Below are 25,984 nucleotides of genomic sequence, written 5' to 3' on the forward strand. Positions count from 1 at the left end.
CAATGAGCTCGAATTTCCAGAGCTAAGACGTCTTTCCAGGCTCAGAGTCCTCTCCCTGGACAGCATGCCAAAAATGCTTATTTTGATCCGTTTTCTATGTGTGGGTGTGAACTCGTGAAATAATTACACAATGCGCAAATATATGCACTCACAACCTTTTATGGATTATCTTCACAACATCCCAATCAAAAAAGACCTTGTTAATTAAACCATAATTGGTTCTTGCAGTTTATACATTATTTTTCCTTTATATTTTTTAGCATATTGGTCACAAGACTAAAATTGGCAGACCACAAATGAATATAATATTAAACAATTAAGATAATCTTTTAAGCAATTGCATTTTTACTGCATAATGGATTTTTTTTAAATTAATGTATTATATGGTGCGGGCTTGTATGAATCGGTTGTTTTTACCAGTCCATTCACTCAAATAATTTCCCAGTAATGTTGTGTCAATTGCTTCTCTGTTTTTGTCAGAGAAAATTCAATAGTGTCAGCAAAGTGTTTTTAGAAGGATATTTGAAAGACTTCCACTGACAGAATCTCTCGCTTAATGGCATGTTCTCTTGGCAAAACTGAAAAAATAAAAGGGCAGTAGCTTTTGAGTGCTGCCAAAAATGGAGAAAAACTAGACATTTGGGATTTTCCCACCATCATTCAAGAGAGCTCAGCATTAGGAAAAAATGAGCGCCATCCCCTGTTTGAGTGTTTTTCTTTTTTTTTTTTTTTTAATAAGCCGAGTCATGTTTTGACAATGCACACTTTCTTTTTTCATACTAGATGCTCATGAATAATGGGATGTTGGCAAAATAACAGAACACAGAAGTATATGACGAGTTCTCCAAGCTCAAAGCATCAGATGAAGGCTCAGTCAATTGGGCGAACCTGTTTGAGGCTTCAGACATGATGCTCTGGTTAACCGAATGGCATCTGTTGTGCCTGAGTTTGGCAGACGGGCAGGGATTTGCGCTGGGGGAGACGGGGGTGTGTCTGGCGTGGCCAAACCCCTCTAAATCCACTCCCTGTAATTTACTCTGGGCTGTGTTTGCCACATGCCTCATTCCTGATTCATTCCCAAGCATCCCTCCATTTGGAAGTCGATACATAGGCATAGTGTTTCTGCACTGTAATGTATTTAACCCTTGTGTGCTGTTAGGGATGTTTTCATCCACTCTGGGGTGATTTTTGAGTATTAATTTGGCCACAACTTTCTCTGTGTTTAAGCAAATTGAATGATTTTGGCGACAAATCTTATTTTGACATGTATTTTAGGAAAATGCTCTGAAATTGTTTAAAAATTCAATACACTGGGTAAATTTACTACACTTTCTTTATGTTGGTGGCTGTTTTTGCCCCATTGGCTCCTACTATACTGACATTTTTTGATTGTAAAGCTGTGACTCCATATAATCATGCATTCTTGATTTTTTACTGCATTTTTTACTGTTGATCATAATCAGTTTCAGTGCAAAACTGTTAAATCTTTGCCTTTTATATGGAGTATAGTGTGCGTGAGAGTGTAATAGAGACCTTTGCACACTTACCTTGATATGTCTGAGAAAATCGAAATAAGCAGCTCAGCTTTCAGAACAGTAAACATAATCTGTTGTTTTACTCCATAGAACGCTATATAAAAGCCAGAAACATTTCACATGTCTATCTAAAGGGCTAACTGTGCCAAATGCCAACTGATGATCAATAATAAAAATTACAAATTGTACCTCTTCCCAACAAGGAAAACCACCAACAATCATGAATGCATGATTATACATTTTTTAAGCTTTGCAATTAAAAAAAAATCAACTTAATGGAGGTCAATGAGACAAAAGTCACTAGGATGGCAACATAATGAAAGGGTAGTAAATTTGAACAATACTCAAGGGTTAATATCCCCAATGTTGACCAGAATCCTAATATCTCCATATTTATTTCAACATTTTTCAACACAACATTGATAGATGTAATCTTTGCTAATTTTATTTGTAAAAAAAAGCCTGTAACTTCAGTTATTTTTAAATAAAAAAAATCTACATGAATATTGCACTCTTCACTGTTTTAAACCATTAGTGAATATATTATTTTTTTCTTCTGGAGAAAGTCTTATTTCTTTTAGTTTGGTTGGAACAGTCCAAATAAAATGCAAAACCTATATCTAAGGTCAATATTATAAGCCCCTTAGGATATCAATTGATTAATATTGATTTGGAATAAATTACTGTTGATTTACAATGACTTGACTAATTAATCTAATTTGCCTTGTTATCTTAAGTAACCTATTTACACCTTTAAATTGGACTGCTATTATCTTGTAAAATAACTAGTAAAATATTATGTACTGTCATCATGGCGAAGACAAAAAAGTATTGAAATTTGAAGCTATTTAAAATTGTATTGAAAAAAAAATCTCTCAGTAAAACAGCACTTGGAAAATATTTGAAAACTAAAATTGTACATGATGGTTATTCATTTTGACTAATTTTGTCAATTTTTTCAATATTTTTAAAGTAGGCTTGGGTGGTATCCAAGTCTTGATACTGTCAAACCTTCTCCCTACTTTACCTTGGTATACAATATTAACGTGAATAATAAAAAATATGACGTAAAACTCAGACAGCATCACCAAATTGTTGGCTTTTGCCTAAGCCAATAAACTGAATACTATATATGCGAAATTAGGAACAAAGTATTTCGATCTCTTGCAATGAGCTTTTTGTTGCACAATTTGCGAATTGCCTCGTGTATTTACAGACTCTCACTTTTCGTTCGGTCGAAACCTGAATTACTGCCAAACTGCAAAAGTTGTGTTCTTTTTTAACACCAGGTCACTTGGTGTGCGTCTCGCCATCTTCCTCCTCAATGATGTCCAGTGATAACGACATATACACATTATTAAGCATTAAATAAATAATATTTAATTTTTAATCATTGTCTCCTATGTAGAGAATTGTTTTTAAGACAATAACAATATTGAAACTGATACTATTTTTAGATTCCGCGGGTATACCATATTATCATATTACAGCCTGTATTATTATACACTGCTCAGTATTCAGCATGCTAGTACTCTTTTGTATTGTAAAGCATTCATTTGTTGTTGTAAATTTACCACAAAAACATTACTTCATCTTTTTTATGATTAATACAGAAATACTTGTTGTGCTCGTGTTTCATAAATAAGACCTATAGCCTTTAGCCAAAATAACACCGGCAGGCAATGATGGCCTGATTATGTTTTTCACCACCAGCAGGAAAAAAAAACCCAACGCTATTCATCTTAACACAGTACAGAAAGAAATAGAAGCGGCTTTCTCTCTCTATGTGCTTGTGAGTGGCTTTTAACTGATGAACGAACCACTAAATAAATGCACTTATGTTGCAAACCTGTGTAATTTGGACTGCAGAAAGGTGTTAATGCCTTAAACCATCGGGATGCTATGAAAACCCCATACTTTCATAAGCAGTCCCAATATTAATACTGAATGAAAACAGCGCTGACAGTTTTGAACGCAATTTATTCAGCTCATAAGATATTTAACAGCCCTCATAAAGGCAAAGCGCTCAAGCAAATACATCAGCTGTTTGGATAATACAAAGTGCTTTACCTTTCACCTGAATCTACAAAGGCTGGATATGTAGTCATGTGACTGATGTTTCATTTTCCTAAACAAAAACGCAAAGCGTAGATGGGCAGGACCATTATTGGTGGAACACACCACACAGGCTCTACAAGAGGAAGATGATGAATGGCAGGAAGCCTGGGGATTTTGCTAGATGTCAACAACACCTCTTGTTTTAATTCTTAAAATTAATTGAGTAAAGGATTCATAACACCTAAACTAAGCAGAAGTGGAACGCGAATGGTAACAATGGCGTCAGTTTTACTTTATCAACTCAAGCTTTAGTCTGTGACATGTCAACAACACAATCATTTCCTGTAGGTCCTGAGCAGCAAGCAAAAACTAACATTGTGCAAATCTGTTACAAAATTACACAGTTTTGCGCGGGAAGTAATATCACAAGACTCGCAGTTCATAATTGCTTCATTTTTAGCTGGGTTTCCTTCCTAATGTGAAGTGAATCTTTTCCAATTAAGAGTTTTTGTCTTCTTTCTTGTACAAATATCTAAAAAAAAAATTATCGATAAGTATTTTCTAGACAAGCAAAAATGTTCGCCTTGATTTCAGAATTAATGGGTCAAAGTTAAGTGAGTTTCCTTAAAACAAGCAAAATAATCTTGTTTTTGAAATAAGTATATTTAACTTGTTTTTTAAAAAAAAAAAACTTTTTTTTCAAAAAAAATTTAAAAACCCATTCAATTTGGAAATTATTTCTGAAAACAAGATAATATTTTGTTTACTTGTCTGAAAATGTTTAAGAAACAAGTAAAAAAAATAAAATAAAAAAATAAAAAATAAATATATAAATATATATATATATATATATATATATATATATATATATATATATATATATATATATATATATATATATATATATATATATATATACACACACACACACACACATTTTTTTGCAGTGAAAATGCACATTACATTATGGAAACCCAATAACACCAATTTCTATATGAAAGTAATATCTCAATAAGCATAATAAGGGATAGTTTACATTTACTTCCATCAATACAAATGCTTTGTGACAAGATTTTTTAAATAAGATGTTTTGAATAAAGTTCATGCTGCTCTTGTCTTGTAGTCGATGACTAGTGACTGTCGAACTCTAATGAATGGAATTTTTACAATAATTTAAGGATTTATAAGGAATTATCTAAATCAATCAAATCATATTTGAGCAAAAACTAAAGAGAACCAATAAATAAAATAAATTAATGGGATTTTGAAGACTTAAACAAAACAAAGATTATTTGGAGTACATTTTACAAGAAAATCATATTATTTTGTTTTTTCTACTTCATTATTAATTAAGCAATTTTCTGTTTTAAACATTCTTTTCCAGTAACTGTGCTTCCATTTCCTTTCATTATTGATATGCTCTTTGTTTGTGCTATGATCAGTGTTTATTGGCAAATAAAAGTCTACATCAAATCTGTTTATTATTTTGTATACAGCTCAATCCATAAGGATTCATTTTACAAAGTCATTGTAAACTTTTTTTTTAGTCGTGTACAACCCCAAATCAGAACAATTTGAGACAGTATGGAAACTGTAAAGAAAAGTAGTGATTTCTAAATTTACTTTGACTTGTATTTTTATGCAGACAATACAACAAACTTTATTTAATGTGTTCCTCTGGATTTTTTTACACATTAACACAGAGTCCTGGCTGCAAAGGAAGAGGACAAAGGTTCTAGACTGGCCGTTCTGCAGTCCCAACCTTTATCCAATAGAGAATGTGTGGCAAATTTTGAACTGCAAATTGCAACAACAGAGATCCTGTACTGTTGCCCACCTTAATGGGACAAAATTAAACCTTAAACACTTTTTTGTTGTGAAAAAAAGAGCACCATTACAAAGAGGTAAATGCTTTACTGTTTCAACTTTTTTTTAAATGTGTTGCAAGAACCAAAATTGGTTTATGTGTTTATTAAAACAAATGAAAAAATTATGAGGAACACATTAAATAATGTGCTGCTGTATTGTCTGTAATGAAATACAAGTAAATTTAGAAATCACCACTTTTTTTACTTTATACAACTTTTTCTAATTTGGGGTTGTACTTCTGTAAAAAAAAAAAAAAAAAAAAAAAAAGTTTTATTAAAAAAATGAACAAAAAGTCCTATGGGTTTGGAATGACATGAAGGTGAATAATTTCAAATTGTGGCGGGTTTGATATCGCTGACAACAAAAGCAAACAATTCTCACATTCTTGTAAGCAAACGCATCACAATAACTGTGGAAATGAGATTAAACAGCAACAGAGCATGATTTCAAATAACCTTTCTTTTTAAATGTTTGCCTTTTTTGCATACCTTCTTTTTGGAGTTTGAATTTGTAAAATTATGTTTGGTAAATAACAACAGAAACGTCTTATGAAGACTGCAGCTCTGACTGAATAAAAGACGACAGAATTTTCCTTTTTGACTACAGCTTTATTAAACAATTTGCAGTCTGTTAACCGGATTCAGAAGCCCCTGTTCGCTGATTTGTCAACATGATGAAGCACAGGAGCTGGTTTTGCATGATGTCATTGTCCATGGAAACAAAGTAAGGAACTCTCTGACAAAAGCCATTGTTGCTTGTCTCCATGTTATTTTTTTTCTATCAATCATTATAAATGTGTGAGTGGAATCATCTATGAGCAAAAACAACTTTTATAACGAGCAAACTCAGATAAAGTTAGTGGCAATCGTCTGTAAATCATCTGAACAATAGGTCAAGGAGTCACTCTTGAATGATGCAAATGCGTTAAGAGGTTTACAGCTATTGGTGGTGTTCACATTTATAGACTCTATCTACAATGCTGTATACACAAACATTTTGTATTGTATAGCCATTTCGTCCAAACGAAACTGGCTTTTTTGGAGAGTGAAACTACAGAGTTGATAAATATAAAAATCAGCAATCTAGTGTTTTCAATGCCCAATGCCCAATATGCATATTTTGTGAAAGATGATGTCATCGGCCCACATCTTGTCTCTAGTAAGTTCACACTGCACGATTTAGGCCCCAAATTTTTTAACTTTCCAAAAGTTTAGTGAAATCGCATACAAATGCCCCAAATCAAAGGCAAATCTGTGCAAGTTCACACGAGCGACAATTGCGCAATGTGAATGATCAAAAGTGTGACTGATGATGTGTCGTCAACACCCATGAAATATTTGGCATGATAAATATCTGGACCTGTCATGCTACTGTATGTAAAATTAGTTATGACTGAAAAACACATTGGCGATTACTTCCAGCCACTGAGAGGGCAAGATACAGGGTAGTGGGTAGAGTTCGGGAGGAGATATAGACCAGAGGTCACTGGTCCCCAACCTTTTTATCACCATATAATAAATATATAAAATAAATAATTTATGATTTTTATGTGGCCCAGTACCAATTGATCCACTGACCGGTACTGGTCCGTGGCTTCGTGTTTGAGGACCACTGTTATAGACTACAATATCAGAATAAATAAACTTTGCAATAAGATAAACAGAAACATTTGCCACAGCAGCAAATTGCTACATTTATTTTGGTCTTTATCTGTCAACTATGACCTCACATGTGATGTTAAATTGTTTTCTCATCACTTCTCACGTGCATTTTTGAGCCAAACAGAGTTGTTGGCGATTGTTTCTAGTGTAGATTAGTCATTAGGGCTAAACAGTATATATTGTTTAAGCATCGATATCGCAATGTGTGTGGATCGCAGTGTGTGTGTGGAGTCACATTGCAGGATTAGATCATTTATGAAAGATTAAAAGTTAATTATGTTATTTATACAATGATGACCATGTTAATTTTCATTTGATTGTTTCGTTTAAATACTGATAATCTTCAGAGCACCATAAAGAACAGCTATTTAACTTTATTTTACATGGTATTACACATACTTATATCCCTGCAATTTGATTTTATGATGCACTGCATTGAAAAAGACTTGATCATCCCAGTCAATCTAAATGAATGAGTTCTTTCCAAATGGAGCTCTTCAAATCATCTGGTGAAATTACGTTCATATCACAGCGAAACAAAATATTGTAATCTCAGATTTTTCCAATATTGTACAACCCTAGTAGTTATGCAGTGTAAATCCTCCTGTTGCTGATCCATCTTGCAGTGTGAACAAGGCAGCAACTGAATGCTCCTCCAGACCAATGCTATCTCACGGCACTGTCACTTTTAGATTTAGTGGCTAATTTGTATGAAATTGTACAATCTCATTCGTACAATTCAGTATGAATGGCTCATCCCCCAATGATGGTCAGGTTTAAGGGTGGGGTTTGGAGTCATGCCTCTTAAAATATGGTGCATTTAATAGTTATGTTTCCTCATGAGATCAGGCTGTCCAGTCAGTGTGAAAACAACTGATCGAACCTTTACAAAAAATCGTCACTACCTACGTCATTGGATTTGTGACACAAAACACCAAAATTTATCAAAAGTAACTATGGAACATTGTCAATAAATATCAGCAATCGCCCCTGCTCAGAAACACCATTCCATCGCTGTGGGTTGGTTTGTGCTGCACAATTGTTTATCCACCAACTTTTATTGGTACTAAACTGCAGTAGAAATGTAAACCCAAGCTGAACTAAACTAAACCAAACCTAGCCATGCTGAAAAATACAGTAGCAGCTATCGTTTCTGATACATTATATTGATGCACTGATAAACTGTCCCATAGGTTTATGTATTTGATCAGAAGATGAAGAGTAGCTGGTCTTTTGTTGCTGTTTGAACGCATTTAACCACATGAGCATTTACTCTCTCATTTTTTCATTTTTGACCACTCTTCTGAGGAGGGAGGGTCTACAGCCGGGTGTATGCATAGAGTTGATCTTATAATCTAATAATTTGAAACTCACATACACTCTAAAAAACTATGATCAACTCATTTTTAGTGCACATTTTTACAATAAAACTAGATCAGATTGACGAAAACATCGTAATATCAGATGTAAACAGGCCGCTATGACCTAAATGTATACTTTTTCTTAAGGAAACATGAGTGGTGTTTGCCAACTTTCTGACACAAACCCAAAACCAACAGTAATATAAAGCAAGCACTAAGCAAACACTACTAAGTGCACTATTATGAAACACTAAAAACATGGTGCTGTGCATCTTCTCGACTTTTGCATTTGTGTCAAGTATGAAACTCTTACAGGCAAAAACAAATCAGACTATGAAAACCATTCCAAGACTCTCTGCCAAGATTACAGAGGGTCTTATTAAACAGTTCCCTCAGCTAAACATAAAAGACATTTGAGCGACTTTCAGTAACACAAACATGGACGAGCTCAAAAGGATGCGATCAAGTGCCGACAATTAGCTAAACATCAGAAAGGACTGCTGGAAAGGATTGATGATAACAGCTAGTAAACTTCATACAAGCTCAGATCAAATGGAGCCATTTAAAAGGAAAGAAGTGGTGTAGTGTGTGTGGAAATGAGGATATGTCCATATGGCAGACATACGAGTGGGCGAAACATATCGCCTTCCCACTGAAATCGAGAGATTTTGCACAGCTGAGGAAACAAGGCAGAGGATTTGAATGTGAACAGGTTGTTAAATTATATTTCTGTGAAAACAAATGTTTACTATGGAGTCCTAAAGGCAGGTATTAATAATAGAAAGGGTTCTTAGAGAATTTATGAAACGTAAACTATTACTTTGAGACAACCAGCCTTCAGTTTATACCATATCAATGCAAGATAAGCAATTGTACAAAGACATTGCCAAATGTGATGAACCTTTAATGCCAAAAAAAAACCCATCTATAATGTTATTTATAATGTTTGGTGTGACATTATAAAATTGTGCTGTGCAATTTGGGGTAAATATCTAATTGCGATTGCGAAATAATTTGCAATTTGATGTGACTTTGAAACCAAAATGTTCCCATATTACAGATGTCCTCTTTTACTTTGATATAATTTGTCTATTAATGCTTGTAAAGCTGCAGACGCCATTATCTCAATTGTCCGTGCTTTCCTGTTCAATTTTAACTGAGGGCGTTCCGCATAGTTCGGTTGTGCAATTCTGATTGGGCTAAACGAAAGTGTGCTCAGTCAATTGGCTAGAACAGACAGACAGCAGTCACGCATTTGCTCTGGGTGGTTGTATGGTTGTATGAGATAACTAGCAGTCCAATGCTACATAAAGTGACCAAAGTACCCAGTAGTTAAATAACTAAAACCATATGGCTAAACTTGATATAGTTTTAACTTTAAGTCAAACAAAAAAAATTAACTATTTAGACATTTTTTAAAAATTACTGACACTAATAATAATAATAATAATAATAATAATAATAATAATAAAACAGTTCTGTCGTTAAAAATATTTTGCAGAAGCAGGATGAATCATTATTTGATAAATATCAAGTTTTTGGGGTGTTTTTGTAACCACATGACATTTCACTAGGCTTTCCTTAGCGTGAAAAGGTCAAATTATATGATTATTAGCATAGACTTATTTTAGGCATCTCTAATAAGATATAATTTGTGGTTTTTAAATATGTACTATATGAGTAAAATGTTTGATGAAAAGCTTGGCTCGACAACACCAAGACTGGAAGTTTAAAATAACTTTTGAAAAGCCTGAAGTTGCTCAGAGAAAGTCAAACTGCGCCTTGCTAGCATGTTTGCTAATGCCCGAATTAGGTTAACTACTTCATGGATTAACATAATTCCAGCATGTTTTACCTCTTATGATAATAAGTCATGGTTTTATTATAGTAAAGGTGTGGTGACTATGTTTTAACATAGTAATTGCCTAAGGTATAACCACAGTTTTACTAAAAATACCATATATTTAGAGTAGCAAAACGATGATGAACTGAGTTTAACCACAATAATTGTTTATAATACTATTATTATTAGTATTATTAGTACTAAAACCACATGCTGTGTCTGAAACCGCCTACTACTCAGAAGGTACTGCATTTAAATTTAAACGTACAACTCTGCCATTAGAAAAGTATGTTTTAGAGTATTAATGTGAGCAGTATGAATGGAACTCTGCCATAGTAACATTTATTCAGTGACATGAATAGCATACTTTAGCACATTACTAACATGAATTAAAATGTCACTAAAATATTTAGAATATTGCTAACATTAACATTGCTTTATATGTTGCTAGCATTTGCTCTGCTAGCTACTAGACATTTCTAGTGAAATAACTAGATAAACAAAACTCTAAAAAAGAAAATAATAACTCTAAAAAGGTGTGGAGGACTCTTATCCTGAATGGATGTAGCTTAAAAATTAACGCTTGTTGGAAATTTTCACAACACGACATGGAATTAACTAGGTTAATTAGTTAATTAACTAGGTTAATTAGGTTAACTAGGCAGGTTAGGGCAATTAGGCAAGTTATTGTATAACGATGGTTTGTTCTCTAGACTATATCGAAAATACATATAGCTTAAAGGGGCTAATAATTCTGACCTTAAAATGTTTTTTAAAAAATAAAATAAATTTATTTGAGCCTAAATAAACCAAATCAGACTTTATTCAGAAAAAAATATGATCAGACATACTGTGAAAATTTCCTTGCTCTCTTAAACATCATTTGAAAATATATATATAAAAAAATAAATAAATAAAAAATCAAAGGGGGGCTAATAATTCTGACTTCTACTAAATGTACTGTTGGAAATTTTCACAACCTGTAGACTTTTTATAGTTATGATCGTAAGTTTGAAACGAAGTCGGTCATTTTGAGGGTCTGACCCGAGTTTGACAGTTTTAGCTTAAAATACTTAAAATGTTATATTCGAGTTAGGATTTTTAGTTTTGTTAGATTTTTTATTAATTCATAGATCTGTCTTAAATGGTGTATTATGTCACTAACCTAAAAGACTACACTAAATGATTTCAAACATGTCACAATGTTAGGTTGTTGTGGGTGTAATTGTGGTTAGAGGTTTGTTTTTACCACTCTACTAACCAGGGTTGTGTGAACATCGATCACCACTTAATATAGGCAGTGAAGTACACATGCACTGCTTCAGCGTGTTTAGCAAGTACTACTTAAAAGACAATTCAGGTCGGCTTAAGGAAGCGCGTTTACATCACACTCAAAATAAATGTGCAATCGTCTCATAATTTTCACATGTCGACAATAAAAATAGAGCAGCTGTTTTCAGATAGATCTTCATAAGGTCTTGGAGCCCTGTGAGGCCAGTCATCACATGACAATGTTTTTCTCTGTTGTGCTCTAGGCCTTAATAAAAAAAGACTCTTGTGAAGAAAAAAAAAAAAGCTCTCTATTCTCGTCTCAGATCTAGCGCTACTCCCCACCTCTCCAACCTTCTATTCTGACCTTTATATAATGGCAGATCTATACATTTAATAAATCGGCTTGCAATAAAGCTACTGATCTAGGATCAGTTTGTGGCTTCCATGTCCAAAAGAGTTTGATTACATGGACAAAGAGAAGCTGATCCCTGATAAGCACTCATTTCCTGTCATGCTTCATGCGCTGCAGCCTGTGATTCACAGCTGGAGATGCTGTTTTTGAAGACCTTGGTCTCATTTTTCATTGTGTGAAACTTCCCTATTTAACTCATCCCATGGTGACAAATGGTGCCTCAAATCATGCTGCGAGAGGTGTGGATGATTTTTGCCAGCAGGACCTTAAAACAGGCAGCAAAAAAAATTTAATCTCCATTGGATGAGGCATAAGATATATACAGTTGAAGTCAGAATTATTAGGCCCCCTGTTTATTTTTTCCCCCAATTTCTGTTTAACAGAGACACATTTCTAAACATAATAGTTTTAATAACTAATTTCTAATAACTGATTTATTTTAGCTTTGCTATGATGACAATAAATAATATTTGACTAGATATTTTTTAAGACCTGTCTATACAGCTTGAAGTGACATTTAAAGGCTTAACTAGGTTAATTAGGTTAACTAGGCAGGTTAGGGCAATTAGGCACGTTATTGTATAACGATGGGTTGTTCTGCTTAAAGGGGCTAATAATTCTGACCTTAAAATGTTTTTTAAAAAATAAAATACATTTATTTGAGCCTAAATAAACCAAATCAGACTTTACCCAAAAAAAAAAATATGATCAGACATACTGTGAAAATTTCCTTGCTCTGTTAAACATCATTTGAAAAAAAAAAAATAATAAAAATTCAAAGGGGGGCTAATAATTCTGACTTCTACTGAATGTACTGACAAGGCTTTGAAGGTAATGGAGTGCTCTTCTGACTTGGGGTAAGTCAGAAACTACCTAGCAACCGCACAGAACATCTTGGCAACCACATAGCAACCGAGTCCAAACACTAGACGCCTTTAACTTAACCTCTTGTTTAATCAATTGAATTTGAGAGTTTGCTGCATTTACTACTGGTACAGCTACTAAAGGTCTAAAGATGTATGCCAAACTTGGTGGAAGTCCAAAATCGTTACTTGGGTATTAAAAAAAAAAAAAAATCAAAAGCGTAGATGAGTGTATATCCTAAAGTAGAGGAAAGTGTTAATTAACAGATATTTTATATAACAGGTATTTTTATGTTTAATACTGTAAAGCTGCTTCCATTAACGCAACATATTTATAAATATATAATAGTCCAATAAAAAGTCACACTTTCTTAACTGCAGTGTATTAATTTTGTTATTGAGAGAAAACAAGTGTGCAAAACATAAACATATTATAAACGCTGCTCTAGCAGTGTGTGTATTTTCATGATTTTTGCTAACAGTATATCATTGAGCAAAAACGTTGCAAAAAATCATAGATCAATAACATAAAAATACTAAAACTAACCTATCCGCTTGTTATGTGTGACGTCACAAAAAGCGGCTTCCAGGTCCAAGTGCTCTATCAAACAGTATGAGAAGACACATCAAACGGTAATAATAAACATTTACAAAGCGCTGTAATACTTTCAAAAATCATGATCGCAAATCCATATCTGATGGCCAGAAAGTTATTCATTTTTTATAAACTATTAGAATTATGGTATTTGTGAGACAGATGTGTACATGATGATTTCACATAAAATTTACTTTCAAGTGTGATATGAATAAAAAGTAGCCATAATTTATATGTGTTTCATACGGAACCAATACGTCATGACTTAACAAGTGGATATCTGGCGAATGTCTAACCATGATAAATTTTGGCATTTATAGACAACCAGACAACTAAGTATGCACGCCAAGTTAAATCATAATGAATAATCATTAGGTCATCATTAGGCCCACACGGAATCTGTCCGCGCAGAAATCCGCAGAATTTTTGCCCATCATTTAGTCTATTTATTTACTTGTGTCGATGTGTGAAAATTTATATTTACTCAGTTTTCAAATTTATTTCAGCAATATTATTGTGATATAATAATAATAATATTAAAATGTTCATTTGATTTATTTACAGTGCAGTTTGTAAAGTAAAATTTTCTGTCTTTGAGTAGCTATATTATATGAGAGACTTGCTTTGTTTACCATATAAGTAGATCTAATTGGACTTGCATTGTAAACATCAAATAAAAGTTTAAAAGGTATAGTTTTTTTATTTAATTAAAAAAGTATTTAGCTACGATACTCCCAAAATCACTCAGCATAAATCAGAAGATTTTTTTAAACAAAATTCTCAGCAGAAATAGCACAAAATGTCCGCAGATTCTGTCTGGCCCTACACATTAACAAGTTTTTATTTAAATTGCTTGCAAAGCTGTTCTGATGTAAATTTTCTAATTATTGTTTTTTTCAAACGCAATACTGAATTTTTATGTACTGGCTGGCGTAATATTTTACACATTAATTTAATCTGTCCAAAATATTATCAATTAAAAAATTAGATACTCGTATTAAATTACTGCCGTGGATTCCAAATGATAGCGACCAAAGCATCTCAAGTGGAACTCGCCATCAGCTGGACATTTTTAGAAGAACACCTAGCATTTTGAAACTGGCTAAAAGCACTTTGGTGGACACGTTTTTTTTTTTTACTGTTAAGCAGATGGTGTATTAAAAGGGGGGTGCAGAATGTTTCAATGTGTTCCTGAAAGCAATTGACCAGTTGTTGAGGATTATGCCTGAAAGAGAATGTACTCGCATGTTTAGCTGTGAAATCTGATGTTTACAAGGTGAATCTGAAGGAGAGCTTTCAGGTAGGTCTGTTATGCCAGAATTATTGCCTATAGTTATGAATGTCGGAGTCACAGTGGTGCAGTGGGTAGCACGATCACCTCACAGCAAGGTGAGGTTGCGTGGGTTTCTTCAGGGTGCTCAGTAATGGCCACAAGCTGCCGTTCATTTTAATGGAGAGTGAGTGACTTCCGGCGGCCTCCATCCATGCAAGTGATAGTGACAGATAGCGACCAGGTGGACATGTCGAGCTACGCGACAAAGCTGAGAATCAATCAACTTTATTCAAATGAAGAGCGACTTTCTTGAGCGACAGCCAATGGGAGCACAAGTAGAACTCACGTGATCTTCTCTCAGCTCACTCAGAGGCTGGTTGTATTCATGCTGTATAGATCTACACAGACCTGCGTTTGCAGCAGGTGGCAACTCAGAGCAAAGACCACAAAGTCGCTGCTAATGTGAATGTACAAAAAATTTGATTTTTTTTAAAATGGTGACGTTACACGCAATTACATGTTCAGTTAATAGGGATGTGCGAGCACTTTTCAGCCACAAAAAAACAATACTTGACTACAGGACCAAATTGGTGCAGGCGCATAGTGTTTCTTTACATTGTTCTCTAAGTGTCATCACCACCTACTGGCCTGACGCGCATAACACAACATTTTGATTCATATTTTGCAGATCCATCTAAATAGGCATTGTTTTGACAACACTGTCATGTGTAAGAAAACGCTTTCATAAACATAAAGAAAAAACATTGCCATTTTTAGTACACCATTGTCATGTAAACATTCATTTAGCAGATGCACGGCTGAATCTGAAACCCCTCATGCAGCAGTAAGTATGAAGGCTGTTTTGTTCATACTCTACAGGAAGCATGGGCATAAAGCTCATGATGTAACGCACCTCAATCTAGCAAGGGAACTTCCCCAACATCCACACAGAGCTTTGAGGGAAGTCGCAGCTCGCTAGTTATTCCTGCACCCCACACTTTGCCTAATTATCGCAGCACAGACTTTTCAGGAGTATACTGGCAGGATGAAACGTTTCCTCCTGAAGACAGCGTTAGACGAAAAAGTGAAATGTCTCAGATGAATCACCCACAAAGTGCCCGTCACACGCTTTCCACTTCAGAGCTATTGTGATTAGGTTACAATGCATTATAATGAACCGTAGCGGCAATCATTTCTAATTCATGCGGGACAGAAGGCAAGAATCCTGTATGTGCAAGAGTAAAAAAAACAAAAATAGTGCATTGTTTGGATGAAATAAAATAAAGTACACATTTTGTAAGTAAATGAGGGTACGTTTACACGGCAATAATGTATTAAAAATGCCTAAAAGCATAAAAGGTTATGATTTTTTTCCTTTAAAATAGGGTAAACTTTATTTTAATAATTAAGTATCAATACATTAGAGGCCATAAGTGATGTCTAACTTAGTAAAATGTATATGTTTGTCATTTATTCAGACAATATGGTGTGTTGATGTAGAATTCCCAAACATATTATTGCATAATTAAAATGGAATAACAATTGGTTTGCAGGCACATTTCAATTGTTTCATTTGTGATGGCATAAGCAAACTTGCTTCATGAGAAATGTGCAGGAGAGAGGCTGTTAAAATCAAATGCAAGGGAGAGCCAGTGAAATATGAACTGATTATATTGTGCATAAGGTATATTTGATTTCCTGAAAGTTTTTTTTTTTATTTTTGCATATTAAATAAATCCATATTCCATGGTAAGCTGACGTTTCTTTCTTTGAATAATCATTTAGACACCATAACAGTTGAGTGTTTTCATCTTCCCAGTTTAACATGTTCCTCATATTTTGATAACTAAAATAAACTTCTGGTCATCAAAAGCAAATTTTACCCAACATCCCCCCCAAGAAAACACATATGCCTTGAAATACACTGTAAAAAGTTAAGGTAACTCAACCCGTTTGAGGAAACCAATTGCAACAACCAATTAAGTTCGAAAACTAATCTATATGAGTAATGTGAACTTACTCCATTTAAGTTAAAGTTATGCAGTTTTTAAATAACTCGTTACCTTCAACACTGATTCCAAAATCATTTCACATTAATAGAATTAACTTCAGTAAAATTTGAGTTCACTACTCTCACTTCATTTGATAATGTTGACTGTTGGGTTTTTCAGAGTGTAAGCTATATTTTCCAACTACAAAATATAATTTCACATTTTTCTTGACTTTGGGTAAAAAAATCATCTTCACGTTTTGTGAGTTTCAAGTTTACTATAAACTGTTAATATAATTATAGTACATAGCAAATTAGGTTTTTGTGCCCAAAACCCACAAATATTGATTTGTTTTGAGTACAATAAGGGCCTTTTTGAAGTAAGGACACAGGGTCTGTGGATGACTGGTCAAGCCAGTTTATAGCCCACAACAGTTCTCAAGTACACCACGGACGATACTTTAACAAGGTCAATTATTTCTCTGATGTTGTTAACTTTATTTTACTAATGGGTAAATATCATAATCATTGTTGTAAGTGGAAAAAGTGCAGAACCTCTTTTAGATGTTTTCTTTCTGAGGTAAAGAAAGTGGCTCAAAGATTCAAATACTTCAGAAAACAAAGTAAAAAAAATAACTGACGCTCTCTATACTTCATTTTCAGAATATTGATTGTTATGTTTTTCCCCTTTGATGTGGGTCTTTTGTTCTGCTCCTTGCTCCTTGTTGCAGTTGTAACAATTTAAATTTATTTATTTTAATGGTAATTAAATTTGGATTAGAGGCTTAAAGTTCATAAAGAAATGCTACACTGTAAAACCCAACAGTCAACTTTATCAAATGAAATGAGTGGTGCTAACTCAAAATTGACTGAAAGTGAATTCTTATTAACTTGTAGCAATCAGTTTCCTCAAACGGTTTGAATTGCCTTAACTTTTTGGGTGGTTTTACAGTTCAACTATATTGCTGTACTTCAAAACCTGCATTCAACTACTAAAAATGTAATTAAATCTCATATTTTCCTTATGAAGTTTGCTTAAAAACTGCTCTTATGTCAATGTTAGAATATCAATTAAGATTAGTGAATGGAAACTGTAGATCATTGTTTAATTCTGATTGCCACTAGGGTTGACAAATGTACAGACTTTGATACAAATAACTACTGAATTTCTTTTTAAAACATGACACTACCACTACATATGACTACATACTACCACTGTTGCTTGCATTCAGAGGCGCTAATGAGTGGACACTTCAACACTTCTGATTGGTCATTGTGTTCATGTGCTTAACAGATATGACTGTGATTGACTGTGATTGGCTACAATGATCATTGCTAGGGCTTACACAGATATTTGGTGCATTCCAAATGGGATATATCGCCTTCTAAAGGTCATTTCAAAGTAAAAATAATCTTGGCCGCCATATTGAAATGTCATTTTAAACTGGAGTGTTCAAAACTGGGCCATTAAGGATACAACTGATGATTCCTATGATCAAGAAAATTGTCTGGTGTCACACATTGTTTTAAATTCAGGAGGACTTCAGAGGGACAATCCGAAGGTATTAGGATGTAAGCACTTCCAAATAGAACCCAGCGACTTTCAGTGAAGACAGTGAAGCAATGATCATTATAAGCAATCACAGTCATATCTTTTGAGCATGTAAACAAAATGGCAGTAAATTAAGGTTTTTTGAAAACTACAGTACCAATTAGTACAGAAGTTGGTATTTTGTCTAAGCCAATAAAAATAATAAAAAATAAAAAAAACACTTCAAACTAATTAAAAATTTTTGATAATTGTCAATTTTGATTATTGTCAAAAATATCAACCAAAACATTTATATAACACAGCATTTTAGATCGGATAACACACATTGTACGTAAAACTGTTCATAAACATGTTTTTTTCCACTTTTAGTTTATTGTTTTCATGTAAACGAACAGTTAAATAGGTCACCACACAAATAAAGGCCACTACTAAAACTCTGCTCAGCTCTTAACCTCAGGCTGGGCACACATCACAAGATAATAGGCCTGATTTTGAACCAATTTTTGACAATCCTAGGTAATGTCCCGATTATGTTGATGATACAAAGGTCATCTTCTCTGATTTTCCTGTGGCGTGAGGTGGGTTAAGAGTGGCTTAATCAGCTGGAAGATGGAGACACAAATCCCAATGTGCGGAGGGAGCTCAGAAGACAAACACACTGCAGATTACCACAAGAAACGAAACATTATCTAATCAGAATGCAAGCCGACAGAAGACTGAAACATACAGTAACAAACACACTCATGGTGCCGCTCAAACTGAAATGGATTAGGACAGCAGAAACGGACGATCAGCTTGTCGATTTGTGGCAATAGCACAAATGTTTATTTGTTTATTCTTACGTCTCGAGACATTCTGGGAGATTTCACGTCTTTACATTCAGCACTTTGGTTGAAAATCAAATCTGATATGGGACACAGATCAGATCTTCTCTATGACTGCGTAAACACATACACAAAAAAATGCATGCATTCGGATATTCAGAGATCACAATCAACAAAAGGATACAAATCTGATACGTGACAATGCAACTATTATGTAAACAGGCAGATCAGATTTATTGAGGCATTCCGTTTTGTACGTCATTAAACTAGCGACAATGTGGTGCTTCTCTGCGGCTAAATTAGAAGGAAGAGCGTGTGGAGACACCGACATGGTAAACAACAACAGAGGAAACATGGAGGAGGAAAGTGGTCAATCGCCACAATTTGCTCCCACCAGACCTAAGATCTCTCTCGTACACACAAATTCCTCTGAAAGGTGTAGGACACCATATAAACCATAGGTGCAAGCTGCAATGATGGCCCTTTCTCTCCTCCTCCACCTTCGCCTCAAAATCATTTTAAAGGTGGGTGAACTTCGCATATTTCGCAGAGCCAATGTTTCGACGTCGTAAATTGTATGGCAAGTGTTAAAGTGTTAATAAATAAATACGTGTAAACAGAGAGGCAAAAAAAAAAATCAGATATAGGCAACAAATCGTAATTGGGCAGCTGAGATTGGGACCTGACAGTGTAAACAAAAATCCACAACACAAGTCAAATTTACAAAATCCAGTTTGTAAGTTCAAAACACGATTCAAAACTACACAAATCCAATTTGAAAACTCAAAACGTGATTGAAAAATACACAAATCCAGTTCGTAAATTTAAAACAGGGTTCATGAATATAGAAATTCCAATTCGTAAGTTCAAAACATGATTCATAAATACAAATATCCAGCTCATAAATTTAAAACATAATTCAAAAAAGTGCACAAATCCAATTAATAAATTCAAAACACTATTCAAAAAAAATACACAAATCCAGTTTGTAAGTTCAAAACACAATTCATAAATATGGAAATCCAATTCATTTGGCGAAAATATTTATGATTTTTACTTGTAATTTCACAAATTTTGTTGCATTTATGAATAGTGTTTCGAATTTAGAAATTGTATTTTGTGAATATGAATTATGCTGGTCATGTATGAATTTTATTTTGTAAATGTATTATTTTTTGACACTAATCTGACTCTATACATCTCGACATAACACACAATATATAAGCTAAAAAGTGAAATCTGTTCATTTTAATCTATTTATTATAAACGGTGAAATCTATTCATTTAAATCTACATTCGGTAAGTCTTGTAAGATTTGAATAATTGTTTAGTGTACTTAAACAGCCTCAATAGGAATAGTTCACCCAAAAAAGAACATTTCCTCTCCATTGACACATTCTTCTAAACATTTATAAAATTATTTCGTCTGTGGAACACAAAAAAAAGATATTTTGGAGAATAAAATTGACATCCACAGTAGGAACAAAATATATTATGAAAGTCGATGGCTTTTTTCTCCCACATTTTTCAGCATATCCTCATTTGTGTTCAAGAGAAAAAAGAAACTCAAGCAGGTCTGGAACGAGTGGGAAATGAATAAATGATGACAGAACTTTTGAGTGAACTATCCCTTTAAGCTTTGTGCTGCAATCAGTGTTGAAAATAGAATTTTAGCAACTACCTTCCTTTCCCCTGTCCTACTTCTGCTTTAAAATGTGGAAAAATTCATGACTAGCTAGTCGTACTATATAAACCTGCATGTCGAATTAATAAACAACATTATCTGTAGGCTATATTTAGTCATTTTTAACAAAAACAACACCAAGCCCCATTCCATTGCATCACAGTTGGCTGATATCACCATTACCAGATCTGCTAGAAAAGAACTCAAACTGAAGCCCTCAGTGCCGCCCCCATCCAGGTGACCACATTTATTAAAAGCCATTGAGAGACGCCGAGGCGAAGTGAGAAATGGGTGTTGAGTCTTTTAGAAGCAGATTGTAATCCCCACACTGGGGAGATGTGGGAGTTGTTTGATGGTGGAAATCCCCCGGGAGTGTGATAATGCACAATTATCTAATGCTTTCACTTCTGTAGAGCTGCAACCGTGCTTTATGTGCATTACTAGCTATACTGTACGACAGAATCAACTGAATCGCAACCAATCTGTGAAAGATGAGCACATCACAAAGGTGAAGAGGTGTAATGTGCTATAATGTGAAACTGCTGCTGTTTGTTAGCTTGTTGATGATTTTTGTGGATGAGAAAATTAAGCAGTTCAGCATTTACAAAAACATTTGTTGCGCAATTCAAGCTGGAATAACCCTTTTGATTGAATCCTATCTAACAAGTGATTCCTGATCAAATGGTTAATTTTGAGTTTGATCTTTTTGAAGAATCGGTTTAACTGGTTCAGTGCTGTTTTTTGCAGGAATTGGGATGAACTGATACAGACGTCAGTGGCTATATGAACTGAAAACCATGACTGTATTAAAAAAAATCAGTCTGTGTTAACACTTTTATAGTGCACTATTTGAGTGGAAAACTATTTTTAGTGCTGTCTGAAACTAAAGTGGACTGAGCATTATTGAGTGCACTTATTTAATATCATAATGCACTGTAGTAATAAGTATACATTGGATGTACATCCAACAGCTAGCATATCAAGACGTTAGGACATGATTTATTTATGAGTCAGGAACTAATGAGATGAGGGTTTAACAAATGGGATGAAAAGACATACAGTAATACTACTAAATTAGGGCTAGGCAATTAATCGGAATCGACATTCAGAACCTATTATCGATCTAACTTTTCCAGGATGATTTTTTTCAATTGCTTTCCCTTTGTGTCACTTGACTTGACCTCGCTCTGTTAAAGGCTGATTTCTAATTCTGCGGCCCATTTGCAGCCACATCTGATCTCGAATCAAGTAGGACTATGGACATATTCTTGAGCCTTTACACTACAATGACAATCATTGGAAGCTGTACCAGAGATGCCTTCATACGACATATAAAACTTGTGGACTACGAGGGAAAAATAATTATTTTAAATAAATAAATAAAATAATTGTTCATTAATCGTAATCGAGTTAAAATGTTCAGTTAAATGAGATTTAGATTTTAGGCCAAATCGCCCAGTCTTACAAACCATGGATAGTGCTTTTGAAAACTATCCATGGTTTGTTTACAAAAAAGAAACAAAAAAACATGGTAACTTATAATACTATAAATTAGGACTGCACTGTATTGAAAATATTTGATAGAGATATTTCATTTTTCTGCAATAAATATTGTGATAATGATTACAGTATCACAAGATGCTTTGAAAAGCTCTATTTGCTAAAAATACTGCTTTTCTTAGCTTGCGTTGTCCTGCTTCTAGTCCAAATATCAAAAAGCTCTTAGATGAAGTAAAACTTGTTTAGTTTTCACTATCAGAATAAACAAGTCAAAACTAAGAGATTTTTTTTTTTAAACAAGCTAAATTATCTGCCAGTAGGAATAAGATTCAAAGATTCTGACAGTATGGTAACCTTGGATAAAAATATCACTGTTTTATGGTATTGTAATTAATGCTTTATAACATATTCTTTTTAAATATATGGGGAAAAAACTTCTGCTTTGAATGCAGAAAAAAAAACTATTTTGAGAAACATTTAGAATATTTTAGAACAATCAACATGTCAACCTTACTAATTCAAATAGATCGTTAACTTCTTGCTTTCTTCATTAGATTCAAAAACACAGACTTCTTCACAACTTAAAACGGCATCTCTGGAGATCTTTTCTGCTGGAGATACTGTTGTCATAAAAATTTTTTAACAAATCTTACATACACCATAGAAACGCAGAAAACCCTTTTTTCCAAACCACGATATACCTTGAAAACGGTTATCGTCTCATGCCTATCAGCCAGTGGGGTAAGTGAAATAATCTTGTTTTCGCTTTGAAAAGTAGACACTTAGACAAAAAACAAGACAATGAAGACAAGAATGTTTGGCATAAATCAAACAAATTCCATATAAAAACCATAATAAAATACAATTGTGTAGCTCCTGGTTAAAAATAATTCTAACTCAACATTGCATATCTTGCAATGTGACTACTGCAAATGGGCACATTGTGATATAGATGTTGAAACAATACATATTGCAGCCCTACTATGAATCAATATTTACTAAAAATAATGTAATGAATAAATAGAAAACATTAAGTTGCTTTAACTAAAGTTAACCATGGTTTTACTATAAAAAAACAGAATGATGGTCCAATTAAATATGATTTTGCTACAATATTAGGCATAGTTAACCCATGATATTTGTAGTAAAAAATTTATTATACAAATATGAAATATTCAAATATGCTGACTAATTAAATCATGGTTTAAATATGGTAACTAAACGTCTACAATAATAAAAGCTATTATTAACCCTTTAATTGCCCCACCAAGCAACTAAATTTGGGATTGTATTTCTCAACTCCTAATGTGGCTAATTTACACACTCGATGTACCTTTCTTCCAACACACCCTATAATTTCTAAAATATCAATCTTTGGTTGAAATTGGTTGATTTCATCAAATGGTTGAAATGTTGGTGTATGGTCAAAACACCGGCATACAATGAAAAATCTGAAAATATGAAGTGTTAAACCAATTTTAAAATAAAAAATATATATTTTTGAAAACTAAATTATCTTCATTTATTGAAGTATGACAAAATCTTTCAGATTATCATTTAACATGTTTTCACAATTTAACCAAAATCAAGCATAGTAGTGCAACAGGATTGATTGATTTTTTTGTAAATCAACAATGCTGTGTGTAAACCATTTATTAAAACAGTCATTCTTTAAATGACTTTAACAGTCATTATTTAAAACAGCCAATATATGGTCAACCATTTGGTACAACATGCAGTTAATGCGTTAATAATTATGAAATGGGGTGTTTTATGATAATTTAATAAAAATGCATACGATTTATATTTAAAATATATTAAAAATGCAATAAATAAATCTGACACAAGACCCATGCTACAAAGATAACCAACACCCTTTATTTCTGCATGCTTTAATTGCGCGCATAAAACCATCAAATATGTCAGGGAGCGCGCGCGCGCGACGTATTGAATCTCTGATTTGATTGTTTTGAAAAGTACTGCTCAAAGGAATCGATTCGAGGAAATGAGTCAAATGAAAGCAACAACAATAAGTGGGTGAAATATAACCAGTGCACCACACAGTCCTCAGCCTTCATCTTTGGCCACGCTTACGAGTGTAAACAATGACATTTAATCACACATGATAGAGAAAATATGCGCTAAATAAAACGCTCGTGCTCGCCATACTGTAAACGCGCGACTGCGTACAATGGACGCGTGCTGTTTATGGCTCTGCAAAAAGTCTCTAAACCTAATTTCGCAATATATAACACAACCGCCGCGTTATTATTTCACAATTCACACATAAAACCCAGTTCAGGGCGATGGTGGGCGAAAGCAGTCGCGTTTAGCGTCAGGAAACACCGTTTTCTAGACAGAATCGCTCCAGAAACGCCCCTTCGTGGTTTTAAAATGGCAGCAGCACATGAGGAGCTCTTATTTCCTTAATTCTCAGCACTTCTTGGATACATTCACCTACAGCTCATGGTTCGGATACACAACAGCAAAGTCTAAAAGCAAAGCAGGGATGATTGTATAACAAAAACAACACGCACACAAAAATATGAATCCCAAACAAACCCACTTCCTTGAATGTAACTTTGATCATAATGCTATATACGCCCATATTTTGCATATCAACAACAGCGAGCGACCATCACACAAGCGGCGGGCTCATCATCATTTTAATGCAGACCCCAAAATCAGAAAGTGAAAGACTGACACTTCATATTTGCATTTGAATAAACAGAAAACAAGTAAACAGCATCTCCAGCGTTTTGCTCCCTCCCCCACTTTTCCTCCCATGCCATTTCTGACGTGCTATTATTATCACTATACAATAATGCAAACACTCAATAAAAGCACACAACTCAAAAAGCGCGTGGTGTAAGGAATAAAAACAAACAAGTAAGACGTATTGTAAACTCACATACCCATCCATTGCACAGAGCAAAACAGAGGCGAGGTGAAATAACAATGCAAGCACAGGGAAATGAAGAAACGGGTGTTGCTGTTACTACAGTTCGACTCCCCAACACAAATTCACTCGCTCAAGCACAAAGGCACGCACACACTTCCTGCTCCTGACGCGAACACACACACACACACATGTACAGACGCTTCTCTGTACAAAATGGCCTCCCCCTTTCAGCAGACACACCTTTGAAGAGCCGCGTAATATTTTTGTTTTGTTTTAAGCTCTTATATATGTTCATGTATATGTGCTTATTATTACGCAGTGAGTTGTGCGCGCGCACCGTTTGCGCGTGCTTTGTTGTGGGATCGTTTGATGTTAGTTTCAGCACTCGTGTAATCTTGTTCCTGGAATATATTTATTAATTAAGCTAATGAAGCCTTTAGAAAAGAGCTTTTAAGAGCTTCGAAGTCGAGACATCTATTTTGTTATTCAGAATAAACTCATCAACGATTATTTGAGTTATTAATTAATGTGACGCGGCGTATTTTTAAATAACTTAATGTCTATTTTTATAAGCTTGTCGCTCGAAGGCGGTGAAGATTGTATCGTGTGTGTACATGAAGCATGTAAGAACTTGCTTCACTTGTTGGACCGGCTGAACTGCAGTCTTGTGCTTACATAAAATGTTTATGCGTGTAATCACACATTCATAGGCTACATGTAAACTATTTCAGTGCGGTGAGAAGTTGAAGTAGTCATTTGAACGCAGTGCTTTGACTCAAAGGGTTTTAAC

At 34.1% G+C, this 25,984-nt stretch overlaps 1 protein-coding gene across 2 annotated transcripts in view; it reads right to left on the bottom strand.

Moving 5' to 3' along the window:
- Positions 1 to 25,307, bottom strand: part of ptbp3 (polypyrimidine tract binding protein 3) — a 120,256-nt gene extending 94,949 nt beyond the window's left edge. For both annotated transcript variants that reach the window (XM_087270244.1, XM_087270242.1), the window contains exon 1: positions 25,208 to 25,307. In XM_087270244.1, the coding sequence (XP_087126370.1) occupies positions 25,208 to 25,211 (4 nt within the window). In that variant the 5' untranslated portion in view covers positions 25,212 to 25,307. The remainder of the gene's footprint in view (positions 1 to 25,207) is intronic.
- Between the last annotated feature and the right edge of the window lie 677 nt (positions 25,308 to 25,984).

This window comes from Danio rerio, chromosome 10 (assembly GCF_052040795.2).
Source record: "Danio rerio strain M-AB ecotype USA chromosome 10, GRCz13ab, whole genome shotgun sequence".
NCBI classification, from domain to species: Eukaryota; Metazoa; Chordata; class Actinopteri; order Cypriniformes; family Danionidae; genus Danio; species Danio rerio.